At 39.8% G+C, this 18925-nt stretch overlaps 2 protein-coding genes across 3 annotated transcripts in view; one reads left to right on the forward strand and one right to left on the reverse strand.

Moving 5' to 3' along the window:
• iqsec3a (IQ motif and Sec7 domain ArfGEF 3a) overlaps positions 1 to 9295 on the forward strand; it is a 59020-nt gene extending 49725 nt beyond the window's left edge. Inside the window, exons 12-14 of one of the 2 annotated variants that reach the window (XM_087787269.1) lie at positions 964 to 1056; positions 2377 to 2420; positions 5761 to 9295. In XM_087787269.1, coding sequence (XP_087643395.1) covers positions 964 to 1056; positions 2377 to 2420; positions 5761 to 6294 — 671 coding nt within the window. In that variant the 3' untranslated portion in view covers positions 6295 to 9295. The remainder of the gene's footprint in view (positions 1 to 963; positions 1057 to 2376; positions 2421 to 5760) is intronic. The other variant, XM_087787268.1, reaches the window with a different exon arrangement.
• Positions 9296 to 10835: 1540 nt separating this feature from the next.
• On the reverse strand, positions 10836 to 18621 carry LOC148084019 (sodium- and chloride-dependent GABA transporter 1-like). Its single transcript, XM_087787291.1, has 14 exons — positions 18372 to 18621; positions 17364 to 17495; positions 16303 to 16403; positions 15375 to 15484; positions 15168 to 15300; positions 14943 to 15077; positions 14441 to 14544; positions 13602 to 13726; positions 13401 to 13513; positions 13205 to 13336; positions 13041 to 13143; positions 12880 to 12980; positions 11147 to 11314; positions 10836 to 10974 (listed from the first exon to the last, which is right to left on the reverse strand). Exons 1-14 carry the CDS (start codon positions 18610 to 18612, stop codon positions 10876 to 10878), a joined length of 1797 nt encoding a protein of 598 aa, XP_087643417.1. The 5' UTR covers positions 18613 to 18621; the 3' UTR covers positions 10836 to 10875.
• Between the last annotated feature and the right edge of the window lie 304 nt (positions 18622 to 18925).

The following is an 18925-nucleotide window of genomic DNA, read 5'->3' on the forward strand; positions in this document are numbered from 1 at the left end:
CAGGGGAGAAAAGATAAGGTGAACGTTTCCAAAAGAGCAACACAGGTATCAAGGATCGGAAATCAAGATGACATGTGAAGATTCCAGGCTGATAATGGAGTAAGACTCCGGTAAAATAGGCGGGTAGCAACAAGATTATCTGACAGAGAGTGACGGAATGAGAGATGAGGATATATCGGGACACAGTGATTAACAAAATGAAGGGCAGCTAGGGGGGAGGAAGGGGGAGTGGAAAAGATATAAATGAGCTTAACTCTGCGATGACCAAGGGCTTTAAAGAATAGACAATATCCCACAAACTGGACAAGAACACAGATTTCAAATACCATTTGAATGCAGAGGCAACAACATGAAGTTAAGTAATCATGTTTCTGTGTAAATCAAGATGCTTGGAGGACTGCTCCGTCAGTCTGCAGGCGAAAAGCAGTTTAGTTGCTGAGGCACGATTCAGCCGTGCTAAGATGCTGCCACTCATCCAAAGTTAAACACTTGATAAATCCACAGCTCCTGGATGGGAGAGCGGCCCCCGCAGGTGCATCATGAGGTGACAAATCCTCGGAGGAGACGAATGGAGGGAAGCGATTTGTCAGTGGTTCAGCTTCAGGTCACGCTACCTACCATCGTCAAACCCAACCTGTCTCTGTTGAAGTGATGTCTTGAGGTCAGCAGCTGCTGAGGAAACAGGACTGCAGGTCCTAAAGATCGGGACGCAGCACAGATTGTTTCGTAAGCAGCAGCAGTGGATCAGCACATTCAGGTTAACCACGCAGCATCAGAATCCCTTAATCGGAGCTCAAATGTGCTACTCCAGTAACTTCCCTTATTCATTTGTGGGGCTGGTTCAAGGTTACAAACATGTGCCGTAAGACAAACTAACACCTGCACTTCCTGTATACTTTCTGGCCACTCATAGATCATTGTGATTATGACCATCATGATGAGTGTGTCTTTTGGTCTCTACAGGGGAGCTGGAGAAGCAGCAGGGTGCCAAGAGTCATTCCGTGAAGAACAACGGTGCTCAGCTGGAGCTGCGTGGTAAACAAGGCCAACCAGCAGGTACATACGTGCAGCTCCAAGCACTCATGTGTTCCCTGGTCACATAGAATGATGAAAAAAAAAAAAACTTGGAGATCTAAAGATAGAACCATCTTCAACTGAAATAAAATATACATAAATTATGTAGATTAATCATGTATTCAACCACCTTTATCCTAAAGGGTGCATCTCAAATTAGGTTAAGTAGATGATAACCTGACAACAGCATAATCATCAAGTCTAGATGATTTAAAAGGCAATGTCAAGTGAACCAACTCTCCTGACTCACATTATTCAAATGTTCAAGTCTTCCTCTCCAAGATGCTGTAAGTTTCTCATCATGACCATGTTTTGAACTTATTACTTCCTAAAGTTCTTCTCCGTCAGAAATCTTGGCGAACCACAGGTTACGAGAGCAGAGTCTATTATGACGTAATAATGGCTTCACTCCTCCTCCAGCCAGCTGTAATCACGTCCGCTTTGTTTATATAATGAGTCCCACTTCCTTAGTTTCCCTTTAGACATTTGGACGATTTAACTATATATGATCCGAGATAAAATCGTGTGGAGCCACACACAATTGTGTGAGTCATGTGTCAATAAATGTCACCTCCCAAGTTCCCTGTCCTCTCCTCTCCTTTTAAGCTTTTTGTTGATTAAATGTTTTTACTAAAACTCTGACCCCAAGTCATCTGCTGCTATGGCATCTAAATATGACGTCACATTAAAAGAGAGAGTTAAAAGAGATCCTTATTCAATCCCTTTTTCTTTAAGAAAGTAGCTTGGGTAACACAAATTGATTAGATTGATTGATTAATGTACTTCCCCCACTCCTTTACAGACATATATTGGGACAGGGTCCGACTTAAAGTGCAGTGACTTGACCAGAAAGCAAGGCATATTTCAGTGGCTCATTGCGGTGCCTTAGTATTGGTTTGGGTTTCATTTTCCTTGATAAAATGTTTCTTCTAAAATACAAACAATCCTGGGTACTTGAAGTAATAGTCAGGAAAGGTTTGGGCAGCTGACACAACCCCAATTATGTGGTCACTGTACCGATGGGTGGTGGTGAAAAGACTCATAATAAGTCAAAGCTCTAAGTGTACCCAACAATGGTTTGTGGTGACTGAAAGAACAACATTTTATGTGTATATGGAAAGCCAATAAACAATATTTTCCTATTCCAAATTTTAGAAAAAGTACTTTTAATTGGAGACATTTTTGCCATGTATTGTTTTTGCATTAGACATTTTGTTCGTATTACTGGCCCTGAGATTGATAATTCACTGTACACTACATTAGAAATTCAACCCCCTCCACTCTTCTTTTTGTCTAAACCAGCAAACCAGGAGCTAGACAGCAAAAGCGGACACAACGCAATAGAGGTAAGTACTCAGTAGTGTGCAGCCACTTCACTCACAGCAGGTAAGTCTGAGAGCCAGAGCAGCGAGTGTGCTGAGAGTCAGGGAGGGATAGAAGATGGCATCAAGGCAGGACTAATGGCTAGAAGGGAGAGCGAGGGCTGCTGGGTGGAGTGCTGCGGGCATGCAAGGTAACCTTCCATCAAACCTAATATTAGAGCAGAGGATTCCTGAAGACGCGGGATCTGAAGAACCACGGCAGTCAGCTCACTTTAACGCACCGCAAAGGATTTATTATCTCGACGAATGTTAAAAGAGGGAATGGCAGAGGCAGCAGGTCGGACGATGACTGTGGAAAATAAAGTAAGAGTAAAAGTAAAAGAGAGGATGAGGAAAATTGTGTCCCGGCTCTTGAGGCAACTATAGCGCCATCGTATAAAACTCGATTAGGGTTGTTGTTTTGAAAGGTTGTATTCTGTGATCCTGATTCTTCATTCAGATTATAGAGAGCATTAAAGTCAAAAACCAAAAGAAACAGCCTCTAGATTGACCAGACCTCGGGCATTCTCGTCCCTTTACCAGTCACTCCTGAGGACAAAGTGAAAGTTAGATTATGATTGGACAGACACTTTTCTCTTGCAATATTAAACAGCTGTTAAATATTAAAATTGAATTCAGAATGTATGCATAATGTCTTTCAATTTATGTCAATCTACCTTTAAATACATTCTAAGGTCATTTTAGTTGTATTGTTACGAGCATAACAATTTTCTTTTCCGTATTCAAAATAATAAGATTAATAAAATAATAAAATTATTGTGTATTCAAATATAACATGATTGTTTTATTAACGTTTTTTAAATCAATATCCACCTGTATACACATCTTGTAGCTCATTCATTTTAATAATATCCTAAGACAAGTTGTTCCCCTATTTGCTACTTTTTGAAAATTGTAAAAAATGTTTCACTTGGATTTCTTCTTGCTTTTTTTGCATTTAATTAGATTTTCCATGTATTCATTGATTTTTATTGCGAGTCATTTGATTATAAACTAAAAATATAAAATATAACGTTACTGGATTTAATCATTACAAAAAGAAATACCACCAAAAACTTTTTGTTACTTGGTGAGATGTTTTGTCCTGCAGTAATATGTTCAACACATCAAAACCATCTCTTTTTATAAATCCATATTACATCAATATTATTTCAGCAGTGAGAGATTCTCTTTTTGTTCCCCCGTCCTTGAATCTGGATGCCTCAGGTGGAGCGTCATAGTTGCCTGCTCTCGCTCCAGCCTCGTCTCCCTCCGCTGTGCCGTCCACGGTAAATGTCAGTGGCGGTTTGGGAGCTGCTCGCTGTCAAAACACATTGAGCATCAAAGGCAGAGAGCTGGAAATTCTGCTGCAATTGGAGGTTCACGAACTTCCGCGGAAGGTTGTTTTGTATTTCAGGGAAGTTAATATAAACTTCTCTGTATGCCCTTGATGGCCATAAAAAAAAAAGTCTGTACCTACAGATAGGAAGAAGCAGCTTGACACGTATTGAAGACAAAAATAATTTACCAAACTGACATGTTTTACAAAGTCCTCTCTTGCATTACAAAGTGGATATTTCTGTATTTGTCATGTGCTCCAGTCGCTTTTATCTGAAGCTGTAATGCTGACCTGGAGTCTCAATAAAGTAACTAGAATGACAGAATGGATTTCTCCGCCAATAAACATGACAGAAAAATATGTTGGCTTATTTGGTCAGCTAAGTAAGGCTAACAAGGTCATGTGGAAAAAGTTATCATCCCGAGCAATAGTCAATAGTCCATGTGAGGGTAAATACCATGCTGGGACAGTTACGCACTGAAACATTAGGCATTGTTACTAACATATGTAGCCACTATAAAAACTGAAATAAGTTGAGCAATGAATGCAATACAATAAATGTTGTTTGGTTTCCAACAAAATAAGAAATGAAGGCAATGAATGCCAATATATCCAAGACCGTAAGTTAACACTTTGGAAGTGGTTACCCACAGTCAGCTCCTTCGATCAGTACTAGCAGACTCTAATCCACTGAGGGACAGATTTACTAAACGTTTGCTCTTACTAAAACTCAGGCTTAGAAATGTTTGAATCAAGTGTCTTTCAAAGCTTCAACATTGCGTGTTCGAGGAGGATACAAAAGCAAATGATTCCTTATTAAAGCTTCAAACCTACTTCAGTTCCGATACAAAGCTAGGTGAAGGGATAAAAAAGGAGCTGGAGCTTTTGGTTCATCATTCTTAAGAGAAAATGTCTTCAGCACTTCAGCGATGCAAAGATGTCAGTCATTGAAGCGCTGAACTTGACCGTCTCTGGCATGCGTAATAAAGCAGTTTCCCTCGTAAATTCTTCCCTTACAAATTATACAAGTGCACAGACTAAAACGCAACATTGAAATTGATAATGGATCAGCTGAAGGCTGTGTCAAACACCCTCAAATAACATGATCTTGGTGCTTATTTTGTGCTTCATAAGTCTGTGTCTCTCCACATCCAAATCCAGGAAATTGAAAATTTAACTTTGTTAATTTGTTGTAGTTTCCCCTTCCATGTAATATTAAAATAATATATATATATTTAGTATGAGCAAACCGGGGTCTTAATAAATCCGGTCCTGAATGGTTCATTATATAAAACCTCTTAAATGTATCTTCAGTATGTGCAAATGGAAGCAGACTTTACCTACTGATGAGTGTATTTGTATGTGACTGTTGGCCTGCTCACCTCCTCTACTCCTCGTCTCGAATCTCCACGTGTCCACTGTCACCCAAAGAGTGGTTTGGAAGGAAGACACACTAGCCCTCACTGTCTCCTTTGGAACCACTGCCCCTCACCTCTTGCAACATCACAGAAATACTCACCCACTGTTGCTCCCCCTATGTGGTCTGTGTACTTTGTGTTCATGAGACTTTTGGAGGATTTTATTTTACCTTTAATGCTAAGTGAAAATATATGTCTGTATAGTATTTGCTTTTGTTGATGGTCTTAATTGTTTCTATAGATATCTCTCTCTCTCTACATATATAGTAACATTTACTTTTTTTAGTTTAAGTTTATTCAATTTAATTGTGTTTTATTTTGTATTTGAATGGAGTCACGTGACTTTAAAGTACACAGACCACACCCTCAGTCACACACTGGTGTTATGCATCGTCCTGAAAGTTACGGCGGTGGAGGGTCCTCTGCACCTCCACCCACCCTACAACCTCACGCATGCCCTGTTTGTCGACCACCACCCCCCCAAAAAAAAAAAAAAACAGAGGGCTTGTAGAGGAGGAACCAGCTTTATAACATTTGATGCTGTTCTCTTGGCTGTTTTCTAAACTAGGTGTCAATTCACAACAGGCTTCAGACGTACCAGCTCAGCAGCAGCACGGCCCAGAGTCCCGAGACGGGAGCTCTTGTTAACCCCCCCGAAGAGCCTCTGTTCAACCAGGGGCTGATCTACGGGCCACCGCTGCCGCCTCAACACCCTCAGCTCATGTCGGCCGCCAGCACCCCCGTCCATCACCCGTACCTTCAGCACTTCCTGCAGCCCGCCGTCAGTGTCGCGGACCTGCGCCCCGAGACGCTGATCCAGTGTCAGCAGATCGTGAGGTTCATCATGCTGGACAACAGCGGGCGCGTGGGGGCCTTCCTCAGCCAGAGCCCCGTCCACCACCACTACCAGCATCACCATCAGTTCAGTCGCTCGGCCACGTCCACCCCTGTGCGCTCACTCGACGGCCCCCGTGGAGACGACGGTCACCAGCCCCCGCTTCCTCCCCCGCCTCCGCCTTACAACCATCCGCACCAATATATACCCCCGGACCCCCGCCTCGGTCTACATCGGAGCCCAAGCGGCTCTCAGAGCATGTTGTAAAAGAAAAAAAAAAGACGCTCATCACACCGAAGCCCTCCCTCTATGTATCTGTGTACATATATACATACAGATGAAGAGCTATAAAGAATTATATGCATATATTTAAGAAGATAGATAAAAACCTTCAGTTTTAAGATGCATATAAAGTTTTACTCCACATGTATTTTCAAATAGTAGTTTTAACACATTTCTGAGACCTTTTGACTCTTACAAGTCACTGACCCTGAACTTCTCCGCTGCACCCCCGAGTGCTTGGAACAATGTGCCAAATTATCACGCTTCCATTCAACATCGACTACTTTGCACTCGATTTCAACGCTAGGGCTTGAAGAAAAAAAGAAACTTTGCTTTAGAAAAAAAAAAAAATCACGCCGCCATGTTGAGAAACTTGAAAAGAGGACTTCATTTCATTTGTGGCCCGAAACCTGATTCCACGACTTGACAAGAAGACGCCCTAGAAAAAAAAAAAAGTGAAAAAGTGGAATTCTCTTTCATTGTCACTCTTTGTATTTCTCAATGTTGTTGCCACTGATGTTTCATTCTCAAAGTACTTACGGTCTCACCAAACTGAACTGGACAGAAAAAAATAAATAACTGAGCGTTAAAGTGTACCGGCGTACACGATCGACACTGTGCTGTTATATTCGCTTAGACAATGCTTTTTCTCTTTTCAGGGATCCGTCCATTCTAATATGTGTACTGCACTGGTTTATTTAACTTCTCATGGAGCGTTCATCCGAGAACTGCTGCTCCATGTCAACTTAATGATGAAAACAGAAAGTATGCGAGGCGTTTCGGAGAAACTATCATGGTTGATAAGCAGTGTTTCTTCGAGGTGTCGTCACAGAGGAGCAGAAACTTCAAATCCACTATTTGTCAAACTCATTTTAAGCAGTCTGCAAGGGGTTTATACATATAAAGTTGGGTAAAATAAATTAAATTCAAATTTGATTTAAGTTTACCAAAAACTCAATTACTTGACTACAAGATCCTGATATTGGTATTTCAGGGGTTGTTTCTGACCAAGAATATCATGAATTTTTGGAAATTAAGATTAAGATTGTAAAGCAGATGTGCTTTGAGTAAATATACTCAACCGTCTCTTGTGTAATAAGATCACTGGGATTTTTTTAAGAATGACAAATTTGGAAATTGGAGATGAATGAGGGCCATTTAAGGTCCTTTTTAAATGAGTAGAACTTGTGTTTTGTACACTTGCTGTTTCTAAAATGTTTGTCCCCTGCGAGAGGTTGACAACCCTGAGCTGAAGAGTCATGACTCCCATGTCATCTGGAAATAGGTCCTTGTCTGTGCCTTTAAACGCAGCACCCCCCCTGAATTTTGAAACTACCTAGAAAGGTGTGATCCAAATTATCGTTGGAGACTCTAAGAAGCTTCTGGGTCCTTTTCTAGTTCAAGCAAAAAGAGAATAGTTTATTGTATTTTAAAATGCTGAAGACAAACTCTCTTAGTCTTTTGAAGAATGATCTTTAATCTTTCCAAAGCTGACGTAACAGGCTTAACAGACTGATTGGACAAAGCTCAACTTCACAAACCGAAAAAAGGTTTATTTTGGGGCTGGGACGTCCAGCTTGTGAAACAGGCAAGCTTGGCGGTGGTTATAGCCACCTGCGACCAGACCAACAGGAAAAAGCAGGAGAGGAAAATGGTTGAATAAAAACGAAAAACAGCAGGATCACTCAGGCAGTTTGTAAAACAAAATCTATCCTTCATCTCCCATTTATTATTGGTGGCACAAGTAAAGTACATAGGCAGCAGTCAAGAGAACTCATCAGCTTGTATCTGTGGACCAATTGTTTAAAAGATAGCGGCTGTAAATGAGTTTCAAATCATGGACCGACTGCTAAATTACTGGCTGCTTTGTCCTCAGTGAACCATAAAGAGTCCTTGGTGATAGTTCAGAATCATTTATGTCACACAGTCTCTCTGGCGCTTTTGTGTCTTTCTTGACATGTCATAGTTTGATGAGAGCAGAAGAACATCTCAGGGGACACAAATTTCCAATCATTAGAACATTCACCTGCAACAATTTTGGAAGCCAGTTGGACCGTTGTGGAAGGATTTTGTATCTATTTTCCCTGAAAGGTTTCCATCCCATCAAATCTTAACTTATGCTACCAATATCATTAAAGTCCATTCGCTTTGGCATCTTACCATTTCCCTTGGAAACCATTTATTTTCGTGTATGATCGCCTTCAGATCCAGCGAAATAATTCATTCAACGCAGATTCTTCACTTGCTTTGAGTGAAAAGAGTGATTCTTGTGGCTCCAATGAGAAGAAAGAACTTTGTAGAAAATAATTCCAGACAAGACATATTTAAAAAGATCTTCATAAATCCATGAGCTTTTACCTGAATAAAGAGCCATGATGTAAACTCTGCTGTTTTTCTAGCCCATGAATATCATTTTAAAGAAAATTGCAGTTTAATATAAAGAAGAAAAAGTTTTCTATTTCACTCATATTGAATTCTTTTCCTCACGCATGAGTCAGTTTGTGTATCGAAGGAAACTTTTTTCTTCGGTTTCGTGCATGATTGAGTTTGCTGAAAGGGATTTTCTTTTTCTTCTTTTAGGTTGTTGTCAATTGAAAAACAAAAATATACAGTATATGTGAGTTTGAAATATGGATTTGTGCCTCCAAATTGATGCACAGTAACAAATGTGTGTTTTTTTTTCTGTCCTTCATGTCTTGCACAGTGTGTACCATACACCTTCACATTTGATAGTAAAGCTAATGTAGCATTTTTGGGTAGTCAGCACATGATAGAGAAGAGCAGTGGACGCTGAAAAAAAGGGCTCTTCCATACAAGTGCTCTGCTTTATGAATGAAATGCAGAATTTTAAACAGTTTGCTTCGATGATTTAAAAGAAAAAGACATATTGACAGCCGGTGGCAGTAAGAGATGTGAAATATCACTTTGAATCCCTCTCTACCTGTCTTTGCGGTATATTTACTTGCTATTAAAATATTAAAATATTTCATTGTATTCCCTTGCTTATTGTCTTTTTTTAAATTGTTTTCCCCAACAGGAGCAGACAGTTTCAAATAAAAGTACGGAATTGGGAAATTTGTTTTCTGAAATATACACACAAAAGTTAAACTAGAAACTTCAGCAGGAATTTATAAAAATGTGTTTACTTTCTCTGGGGGGGGTGGGGGGTCATGCCAGAACATTGTTTATTTAACCCTCGTCTTATCTCTGGATCAAGGTGACCCAAAGGCCTGAAAACAAATGTGTTTGTGGTATCCCCTATGTTGCCTCTGTGTCACTGTGAACCACCTCCACCACTGTGTATGTATGTTCATCTTTACCTAGAGACAACACTAGGTATACCACAAACACATTTGTTTTGGGGGCTTTGGGTCACCTTGATCCAGAGGTAACACAAGGTTTAAGGTTTATATCCTGTATGTGTGGAGGGAGCCTGAGTGGGAAATGTTTTGCAGTACCTTGGACATAATGACCCGAGTTCAAGTACCACTTATTTAATACAAACATATGCTGTTTTGTGTTAAATTTGATTCTGTCTCTGTGAAAATGCATGTATCATCTAATTGCAACTCAGTGTTGACCGAGTCTGGTTCTGCTCCGGGTTTCTGCATTATGAAAGGAACTTTTACTCCCCACTGTCATGTGGTGATTCACTGGGATCTGTTGTTCAAACTGTAATGTGTCTTGAGATGAATGATGTTATGACTTCTAAAAAGTAAACTGCTGTTTCAACATTTAGGTTTTTTGAACAAAGTTTACCGCCGAAAGTATGGCACTGAGAGGAGGAGTCAAAGTTGGACGGGCGGGCAGATATTTCCCCATCTGACAATATTGAGAAAACAAGCACAGCTGAAAGAATGAATGCAAAAAGAAGAATTGAATCCAGTTCTAACATTTTAATCCTGACCAAAAATAACAGTGATTTCAATGACAAACATTTTTTTTAAATTACAGTAACTGAATCACATAGTTTTCACATTATATTTACACAAAGTATCCCTTACTGTGATGGACATTCATGATCCTCAATCGTCAACAGATACTGTTCCACAAATCGTTTTATTAAATATGGCAACTAATTCAGGAATAGAGATAAATAGCTGATGGGATGTTTTGAACATTTTAACGACCAACTATTTCATCACAAATGTTTACTTCAGAGCGATCTAGGGTTTCGTCATTTTCAGACATTAAACATTAGGAATTGATATTGGGTTTATTTTTTAAAACTGGATTAGAAGTATTTTATGTATGTTTAATAGATACATTAATGGGAGGCAGACATGAGTCAATGTTGGACTGTAGAACTCTAAAAAGTGCTCCTATTACAAGCGTGACGCTGCAGTTATGACACTGCAGTTGAGGTTGCGCTGCAGGTAAACACTTTGAGCTGTTCTATTGGTTCCTGGAGTCGCCCCGTGGATACCTCTGCTGCGAATCATCAAAACAGATCAAGCACACGCTTTCATTTCTCCACATTATATACAAAAGCATTCATCCTTGTGATCATTCACAGGAGGAAGAAACATGGATTGTAATAGTTTTGGATTGTTTTTATCAGTACGATTAGACGGACGCCTCGCCCACGCTCGTCGTGTTTGCAATGACATCATTGTGCCCTGCTGGTTTATCGTCTTCCCGCGACGTCATCATCACCCTCCAACGCTGAAGATGGAGTTAGAGAAACAAAGATTAAGAAACTTTCCTGATTTACTTCCTCTGTGTGTGAATCATGTTCGTGGTCATGACATCACATGAAGGATTATCTGTACTTTATATTGATCCTGATGAAGTTTTCTAAACTAAACTTCATTTTAAATCATAAAAACATGCTCACCTGTTTGAGACTTCCTTTGGTGGTGCAGAACATGTAGATGGCATACCCAGGGATCAGAATCATCGAAGACAAAGCCATAAACCAACCAATCACCTGACCCCAGAGCGGGTACACATAGGACCCCAAGGTCAGAGGGGTCATCTCAATGGCGCTGAAGGTGAACACGCCCTAAAGAGTGAATACAAATGTTAAGTAGCTTATCAAACTGTATAATATAGTGCTGTTTTTAGTGCTGTTGGTCTTTCAACACTTGCCACAAACAAGCCTAAAGTATAAACTTGTTTCATTTTTTCTGGAACAATTCTTCTCATCGAGGCTTTAATACAAGATGGATGTTACAGACGAGCAGTACAGAATTAATCAGATGGTTTTTTGGAGGAAGTCGATCCCTGGGCACTCATTTTCTATATTAAAATAAACATACATTTTTGTCTCTCTCTAAAAAGGAACAGATTACTCTGAAAATAAATCTAACCCTTAGTCGACATGAGGGTGAGTAGAAAATTAGTGAAGTTTGAATTTTGGCTAAACTAACCTTTTAATGACCTATAAATATGCCGGTGTTTAAGAAAATGTATGGATGATAAGGAATTCATACTGATTCCTGATATTAATACAGACACGTTCAATAAAAATAGAATAAAAAAGATGTTGAAGGAAATTAATTTGTTTGATTTAATTATTATTTTTATTGTTGGTGACAGTTTCGAAAGTACACATATTGTTTAACATGGAACTGGACTGAAAGATTGGTGTGACTGAGTTTGACACTCATGATCTAGACTTGGAAAGATGGACATCAAAACCTTGTTAACTTGTATGCTGGCAGTCATGTCTTTCTCAAGTACATTATTTAAAAAATATAAAAAAAACACATGTACGCCATGTTTTCTGGTCACCAGGTGCATCATTTCTAAGTGTTTCCATTGCGCTTTTGCAATAAATTTTAATAGAAACATTTAAAAACAGGGGTGTGTTTAGAGGTGATTGAATTTGGCGCATTTCCAATGGAGGTTGAAACTTAGTTAGAGCCTTGTACACTTGAGTACCTTCAGAAAAGCCAATGCAACCTATTGAGTGGAAATAAAGGCTTCATTATTAATTCATTTTCCACCACTTATTCCCTTCAAAGGGCTGGAGCCTATCCCAGATTCTTAGGCCGAGAGGGGACACCCTGGACAGGACGCCAGTCTATAGCAGGACACACAAGGACAGACAACCATTCACATACGCTCTCATACCTATGGACAATTTCCCAAAGTTCCCAATCAACTTCTGTAAGATTTTTGACTGTGGGAGGAAACCGGAGTAAACCGACGCAACACAGGGAAAACATACAAACTCCAGTCTGAAAGGTCACAAGTTGGCTCCCACCCGACCTTGAAACGAACCGGTAACCTTCTTGCTGTGTGGCGATCACACCCAAATAAAGGCTGGTTCTTACTTATTATTACAAATTAAACATCAGCTGTTTAACTTTCACATTTTACATATTATAGTCATTCAAAAAAAGGCCTCTTTAAGACCATTTTCCTCAAAACAAAAGTCCAACAAGGACTATTTCAAAGCTGATCGTTGCACATTGACCTGCAATCAATAACAGCTTCTCCACAGTTATTTATCAAATCTCGAAGCCATGATTTCCCAGAGGTATTCTGAACCCACGTGGCCGGAAGGTACGGGAGGAACACATGAGACCAACAGCCGATCAATGAGCATCGTTCACGGCCTACCAGGCAGATGAGTGGAGTGAAATACTTCCAGCAGAGCTTCCACCAACCACACGGCCGGTACCCGATCATGTCCTCGATATCGTTGTAAAAGCGATCAGCTCCTGTGAAGCAAACGTTGATGACACAGATCAGAGCGTAGGACGGTGGAAGATGGGGCGTACCGTACAACCAGGCTATCGAGACCGTCTCGAAGAAGACCAGGAAGAGGAGACACATCCCACTGGCAGAGTAGTAATCGAACAGCTTGAAGACGTAGAGACCTCCCTGAGTGGTCACAGGACGTTAGTTTGGAAAGAACAAGGTGAGAGGAGTCTTCGGGGATCACCTGCGTGATGTTAGAGAAGCCGATGATGAAGGAGATCAAGCAGATGACCAGAATAAAGACTTTTTTCCTCTTCCTCAGCTCCAGGGGAAATTCATCGATCAGAGCCGTGATGAAACCCTCGACCGTGCAGAACTGTGACAAGAGCGATAATCATCAACAGACGAACACGTGAGCGCCACGCCTTGACCGGGTCTACCTGGCTGTCCAGTCCTAACATCATGAGCATGGAGAAGAAGAGGATGGCCCACAGAGACGACATGGGCAGTTGAGTGACAGCTTGAGGGTACGCCAGGAACGCCAGTCCAGGACCTGCACGTCAAGAATCATTTCATTTTATCTTGAGAGGCTGCACAGGATTTTAACTTTTAACTCCTCTGTGATCTTCCGTCAGTGGTACCTGAGGCGGCTAACTCTTTGACCGGCTTCTTGGTGACGTGGGACATGAAGCCCACGATGGAGAAGATGACGAAGCCAGCGAACATGCTGGTGCACGAGTTGATGCAGCAAACAATGATGGAGTCTCTGGAGAGAACAAGGAAATCCAATCGTCACAGATTCAATTGATAAATACAGATTAAGACAGTATAAGTCAAACATTCATAAATACACAGTAATACAGTTTTCATAAATACATCTTAATGAAAATAAACGTTATTCTATCAGTACATTTTCTGTCTTAGATTGTTTCTGTTTTTAACTTCAGATAAACTATTACTTAAAGGATTCACCCCTGCATCACCAAGTAAAAATCACAATGACAAAGTTTAAGGGCACAGGATTTGAGTCCTGCAGTGCATGCTGGGATGCACAGTTTATTTAAAAAATAAATGAAGGTTATGATAGTAATAATAACAATAAAAACAACAATAATAAGATATTTTTTACTTTAAACTGCATTTCTACAAGTACTCTAAGTCACCGTTTATTTAGAACAGCATTAATATCATGAAAAGATTGTAATATATCACAACATAAAAAGTAATCAGCAATGCAAAAAATGTAGAAAAATGTGGATAAAATTGAACGAGTTGGTCTTGTTGTTGAGTTGTGATTCCAAATGGTTAAATAAGTCAATACTTCAGATGGCAGTGAATTCCAGGATCACATCCTCTGTGTTCTTAAATTGATTCTTTGACTCTCGACTGAACAAGGTTTCCAGCATATTGTGCTGTTCTCGTGTTAAACATGTGTTAACAATGAATACACAATCTGTCTGGTTGACCATTAATATCTTACTTGTACACGTCATTATGGTACTTGTTGTAGCTCCCCAGGGCGATGAGTGAACCCAGGCCCAGTCCGTATGAAAAGAAAATCTGAGTCGCAGCATCGAGCCACACCTGGAAGACACAAAGACACACAACTGTGTGATCTTACCCTAAGAAGTCTGTTTTATAAAACTCTTCTTAATATTTCCGATGATTTGTTTTTGAAATACCCAGTCGGGACTTAATACTTGTCAGTGTTACATTTAAAAACATCAAGTCTATTTTAGCTATTACGGCCAATATGTATAGTATGATGACAGTATTATATTCTTTACATTTTTATGTAATCTTAGTTTATCTTTATTGATTGTTTTTATATCAATAACGACTTCTTACATTTGTCTTTCTTATCCGTCCATGACTTTAAAACAGTAAAGAACCTATGATGGCTCTCACCTAAATATATAAGTGATTTAAAATGTCATCTATGTACCATCGATGAATCTATGTTCAGTGTTCATCTCCCTCACCTCTGAAGTGACCAGCTTGTTAAAGTCCGGGGTGATGTAGAAGAGGATTCCGTCTATGGCTCCTGGTAGAGTGACCCCTCGAAAGAACAGGATGAAGAGCATGACGTAAGGGTAGGTGGCGGAGAAATACACCACCTGCGAGGGGAAATCACAGCTGAGCTTCAAGAGCTCCAAAACGAAACCGCTTTAAGTTTAAGAAATGAGAAACGAACAAGTGTCTCCGACCTTGCCCGTCCACTCGACCCCTTTCCATATGGAGAAGTAGACCAGAACCCAGGCCAGTGCAAGAGTTCCCACCAGTGGCCAGCGCAGCTCTCCGGGATTATCCAGACCATCGGTCAACTGGTGCATGTTTCGCCTAAAAAAAACAAAAACATGAGCCAACGTTTTTACTGAAGCTCTTCAGATAAACCAGCGTTAATGGATACTAACTCCCAGAACTCAGTGACGGCGCTGCTCAGGTTGGTGGTGTCGGTCAGGCTGTAGTTACAGAAGCATTTGGGTGTGTTCCAGGGGTTCTCACAGCTCTGCCAGGGCAGCTCCTGCACACACACACACACACACACACACACACACACACACATCCACACACACACATGCAGATCAATGTATCTTTACCTCCCCGTAACATACAAGAGGCTCTCCATTTAAATCAAAATGCCTGTATTTATTTCCAAGCTTTCAATGTTTTACTGTCCTGAAAATGTTTAATTTAGTTTGTTGTTTTATTAATAACATGTTTTTATATAATATTTAAATAACCTATCAGGTTGTTATCCACTTACTAACCTAGAAAGCATAGCGCTCCCTTTAAATGTTCCTTTAAATATTACTTACTTACTTACTTTACCTTTCATTAAAGTTGAATAAACAAAGCTTCATTTTTAGTATTTTATCCATCGTATTATGCGTTACAGTCGTATATTAAGGCCATAAGGTTTGGCTGGAGCGACAAAATGATACAACCAAAAATGGGCATATCAACCAAATAGAATTTTGTGGGAACTTATAGCTCAAGTCCTTGGCTCCTGCAAAGGTTTAAGTGATGTCATCTGCTGTCACTTATGAACAGTGTCTTTGTAATAGGAAAAACATGTAAGCAGGTTTGGTATGTAGTATTGCAGCAATAAATAAGTATTTATTTTACAAAGGGTGATATATATATATTTTTTAAAGAAAACATTGTGTGGTATCAATGGCAATAGTTCTAATTATGAAATTAATTTTATTTAAAAAGAAAGAATTGTTAAGGATTATTTTTACATACAGCTCAAGCTATTGACCGGAGAAGAGATTAAAATGAGGATCATGTTTCATGAAATAACTATCACTAAGTCATTGCTTTCCACGTGAAACTTACCGACCCAAAGGAGTTGAATAAGTAGTAGAGAGCCCAGGCGATGATGATGATATAATATATGTTGAGCCAGAAGGACAAGACCACTGCAGCCATTCCGACACCTGAACATGTAGATCGTCGTCAAAAATGTGCATCAATATTTAGATTTTCATGACATGAAAAGATCATTTTGTAGATTATTTTATACACAACATGATGATATCCAAGCCTTTAACTGAAACGTTAATGAGCAACATATAGATGAACACAGAAGATGATAATTTGCTAATCAGTTCAATCCCTTTGTGTTGACTTGTGCTGGTTTTTATCATAGACTGTATAAAATGTCGACGTATTATTTGTGAACCATCAGTTATTATACAACATTTTTTATCCTTTTTATAACATTGTCCACTGGAACCTGAACTTTGTGGCATATTTATACATTTTTTCTCACCTTTTTAATACTTTTGAAAAATGAGATTCCTGCAAATGTATTTTTCTTCACATGGTCCATAGGGATCTGGACTTTACTCTATGTTTTCTTGGTCTTTTAAAGCATGTATTTTAACTGTGTATTGTTTTTGATCATTTAAGCGCTTTGTGACCCTGGCCTAGGGTTAGAAACGCTTTACAAAGAATAATAATTACTTACTTACCACTAGTTTTTGTATTTTTTCCAGATTTGTTTGTCTTATGAAAACATTTTTTTTTTTAACATTGTTCACATTTCTTAATGTTCGGATGGTCCACCGGGATATGAACTTTGGTTATGTGGCACATTTGTCAATTTTTTTAGAGTTTTCTTGAATATATTTATTTTTTAAGCGAATTTTGAATTTCAGAAAAGCTAATCCACAGTGGTGGCCATCTTGGAAATTCAGTCGTCTGGGTTGTCAGGACTCCAGGGGAAAAGGGGGAAATTTCGGATGGGTAGAATGATGATCGGATCTATTTATCTTTTTCTTTGAGCACAATCTTCTTTTAGCGATTTATTTACAGATCTAACATGATTTTCTGTCTCGGATAAGGCACTCAACCTGGAAACTAAAGAGTCCGTCATGGCTGTATGTCAGCGTTACCTTTCATCATCGGGATTAGTTTCCAGACTCCGAGCCCCCCCACTGAGGTGAACTGTCCCAACGATGTCTCCAGAAAGAAGAGTGGCATCCCGGCGAACACAAGGGTCAGGAAGTATGGGATCAGGAAGGCGCCTGTGAGAGGAAGACTTGATTAAGACTACAGTCCAGTGACTGAGTCACCTTTGAATCACTTGGATAACCATGACCAGGATGAATGAGAACCTTCACAGACATGATTTTCTGTGGAAATTGAAACTGAAATGGCAAAAAAAATAATTTATTGAGCACTTGTTTTAAAATTTTTAGTTGTATTTAGTGGGATCTGCCGTGATGTATGGTTGGGAAGCGAGTTAGACATGGCAGAGGATGTGATTAAAAATCAGGCGGAGAAGTTTGGAGACAAAAATGGTTTTGTGTTTGATAGTAAATGCCGAAAGAGAACTCAGAAAAATGTCTTATCTTCATAAGAGACACAAGATTTCGTCGGCTTAGTGCCTCTATTCTTATCGAAACCTGTAGGAGACTCAAACTAGACCTTCTACTGTTTAAGATTCCGCTTAGTATAATTTACTCTTCAAATCTGGTACTGATTTTTTGTTTTAGAGATTAATACACTCTGTCCACATTTGGAAAATGCAATAATACCAAACCATAATACAATAATATTTATAATATAATAATACATGAATGAAATTTTTTATTTTTTTTCATATTTATCTTCTGTATAGCTGCATTAACCCTTGTGACCTGTGAACAAATGTAATTGCTTTATCCCTTGTGTTGTCTCTGGGTCCAGGTGAACGACCTCCTTGGCTTCCAGAAATACATATGCAGTGGTGGAGGTTGTTCACCTTGACCCAAAAGCAACAGAAGGGATACTACAAACATGTTTGATTTCAGGCCCTCTGGGTCACCTTGACCCTGAGATGACACAGGGGTAAAGGATCCAAAAAGATTCTGTCATAACTTCATCTGGAGACTAATGCAGGATGTCATAAACACACTCACCTCCTCCGTTCTTGCCGCACAGATACGGGAATCTCCAAACGTTCCCCAAACCTATAGCGTATCCAACGCATGACAGCAGGAAGTCGAACTTCCCCTTCCAGCTCCCTCTATCGGGAATCTCCTCCGTGTTCTTCTTCTCCTCCGCAGGAGACGCCTCGTGATCCGACTCCTCGAAAGGAACGGCTAGTTTGTCCTCTGTCGGGGAGTGAGCGTCCACCGTGCTCTGCCCGGTCTTCCCCATGGTGGGAACAGCCAGAGGGGGCAGCAGAGGGAGGAGAGCTTCTCACGGTTTCTTCAGATGTAACAGATGAAAATGTCTTCTTCTTCCTCGCCCAAGAACACTGAGGGAAAGTGAGATCAACTTCATCAACTTAAAAACATGAATTGAATAAGTGTGTTGCTATGATGTCATCAAGATGAGACCACACGTGTGGCTGCAACTACAAATGTCCGACATTGTTACCCTCTGCTGAGAGTCCCTTTTTTTATTGACACATTTTCAATTGTAACACACAAACACAAGTCGCCTCCAACTCCAATTTCATTTATGAGGC

The sequence above is a fragment of the Callionymus lyra genome, chromosome 3 (assembly GCF_982586985.1).
Source record: "Callionymus lyra chromosome 3, fCalLyr1.hap1.1, whole genome shotgun sequence".
In the NCBI taxonomy this organism is placed as follows: Eukaryota; Metazoa; Chordata; class Actinopteri; order Syngnathiformes; family Callionymidae; genus Callionymus; species Callionymus lyra.

What these genes read in the sequence shown, in the direction of transcription:
- LOC148084019 (XM_087787291.1), bottom strand. Translation starts at nt 18,612, where the DNA reads ATGGGGAAGACCGGGCAGAGCACGGTGGACGCTCACTCCCCGACAGAG. An exon ending in ACAAGCTGGTCACTTCAGAG is followed by an intron (nt 14,545 to 14,942) that starts GTGAGGGAGATG and finishes TGTGTCTTCCAG; the next exon opens with GTGTGGCTCGATGCTGCGAC. An exon ending in GCTTCTCTAACATCACGCAG is followed by an intron (nt 13,144 to 13,204) that starts GTGATCCCCGAA and finishes GTGACCACTCAG; the next exon opens with GGAGGTCTCTACGTCTTCAA.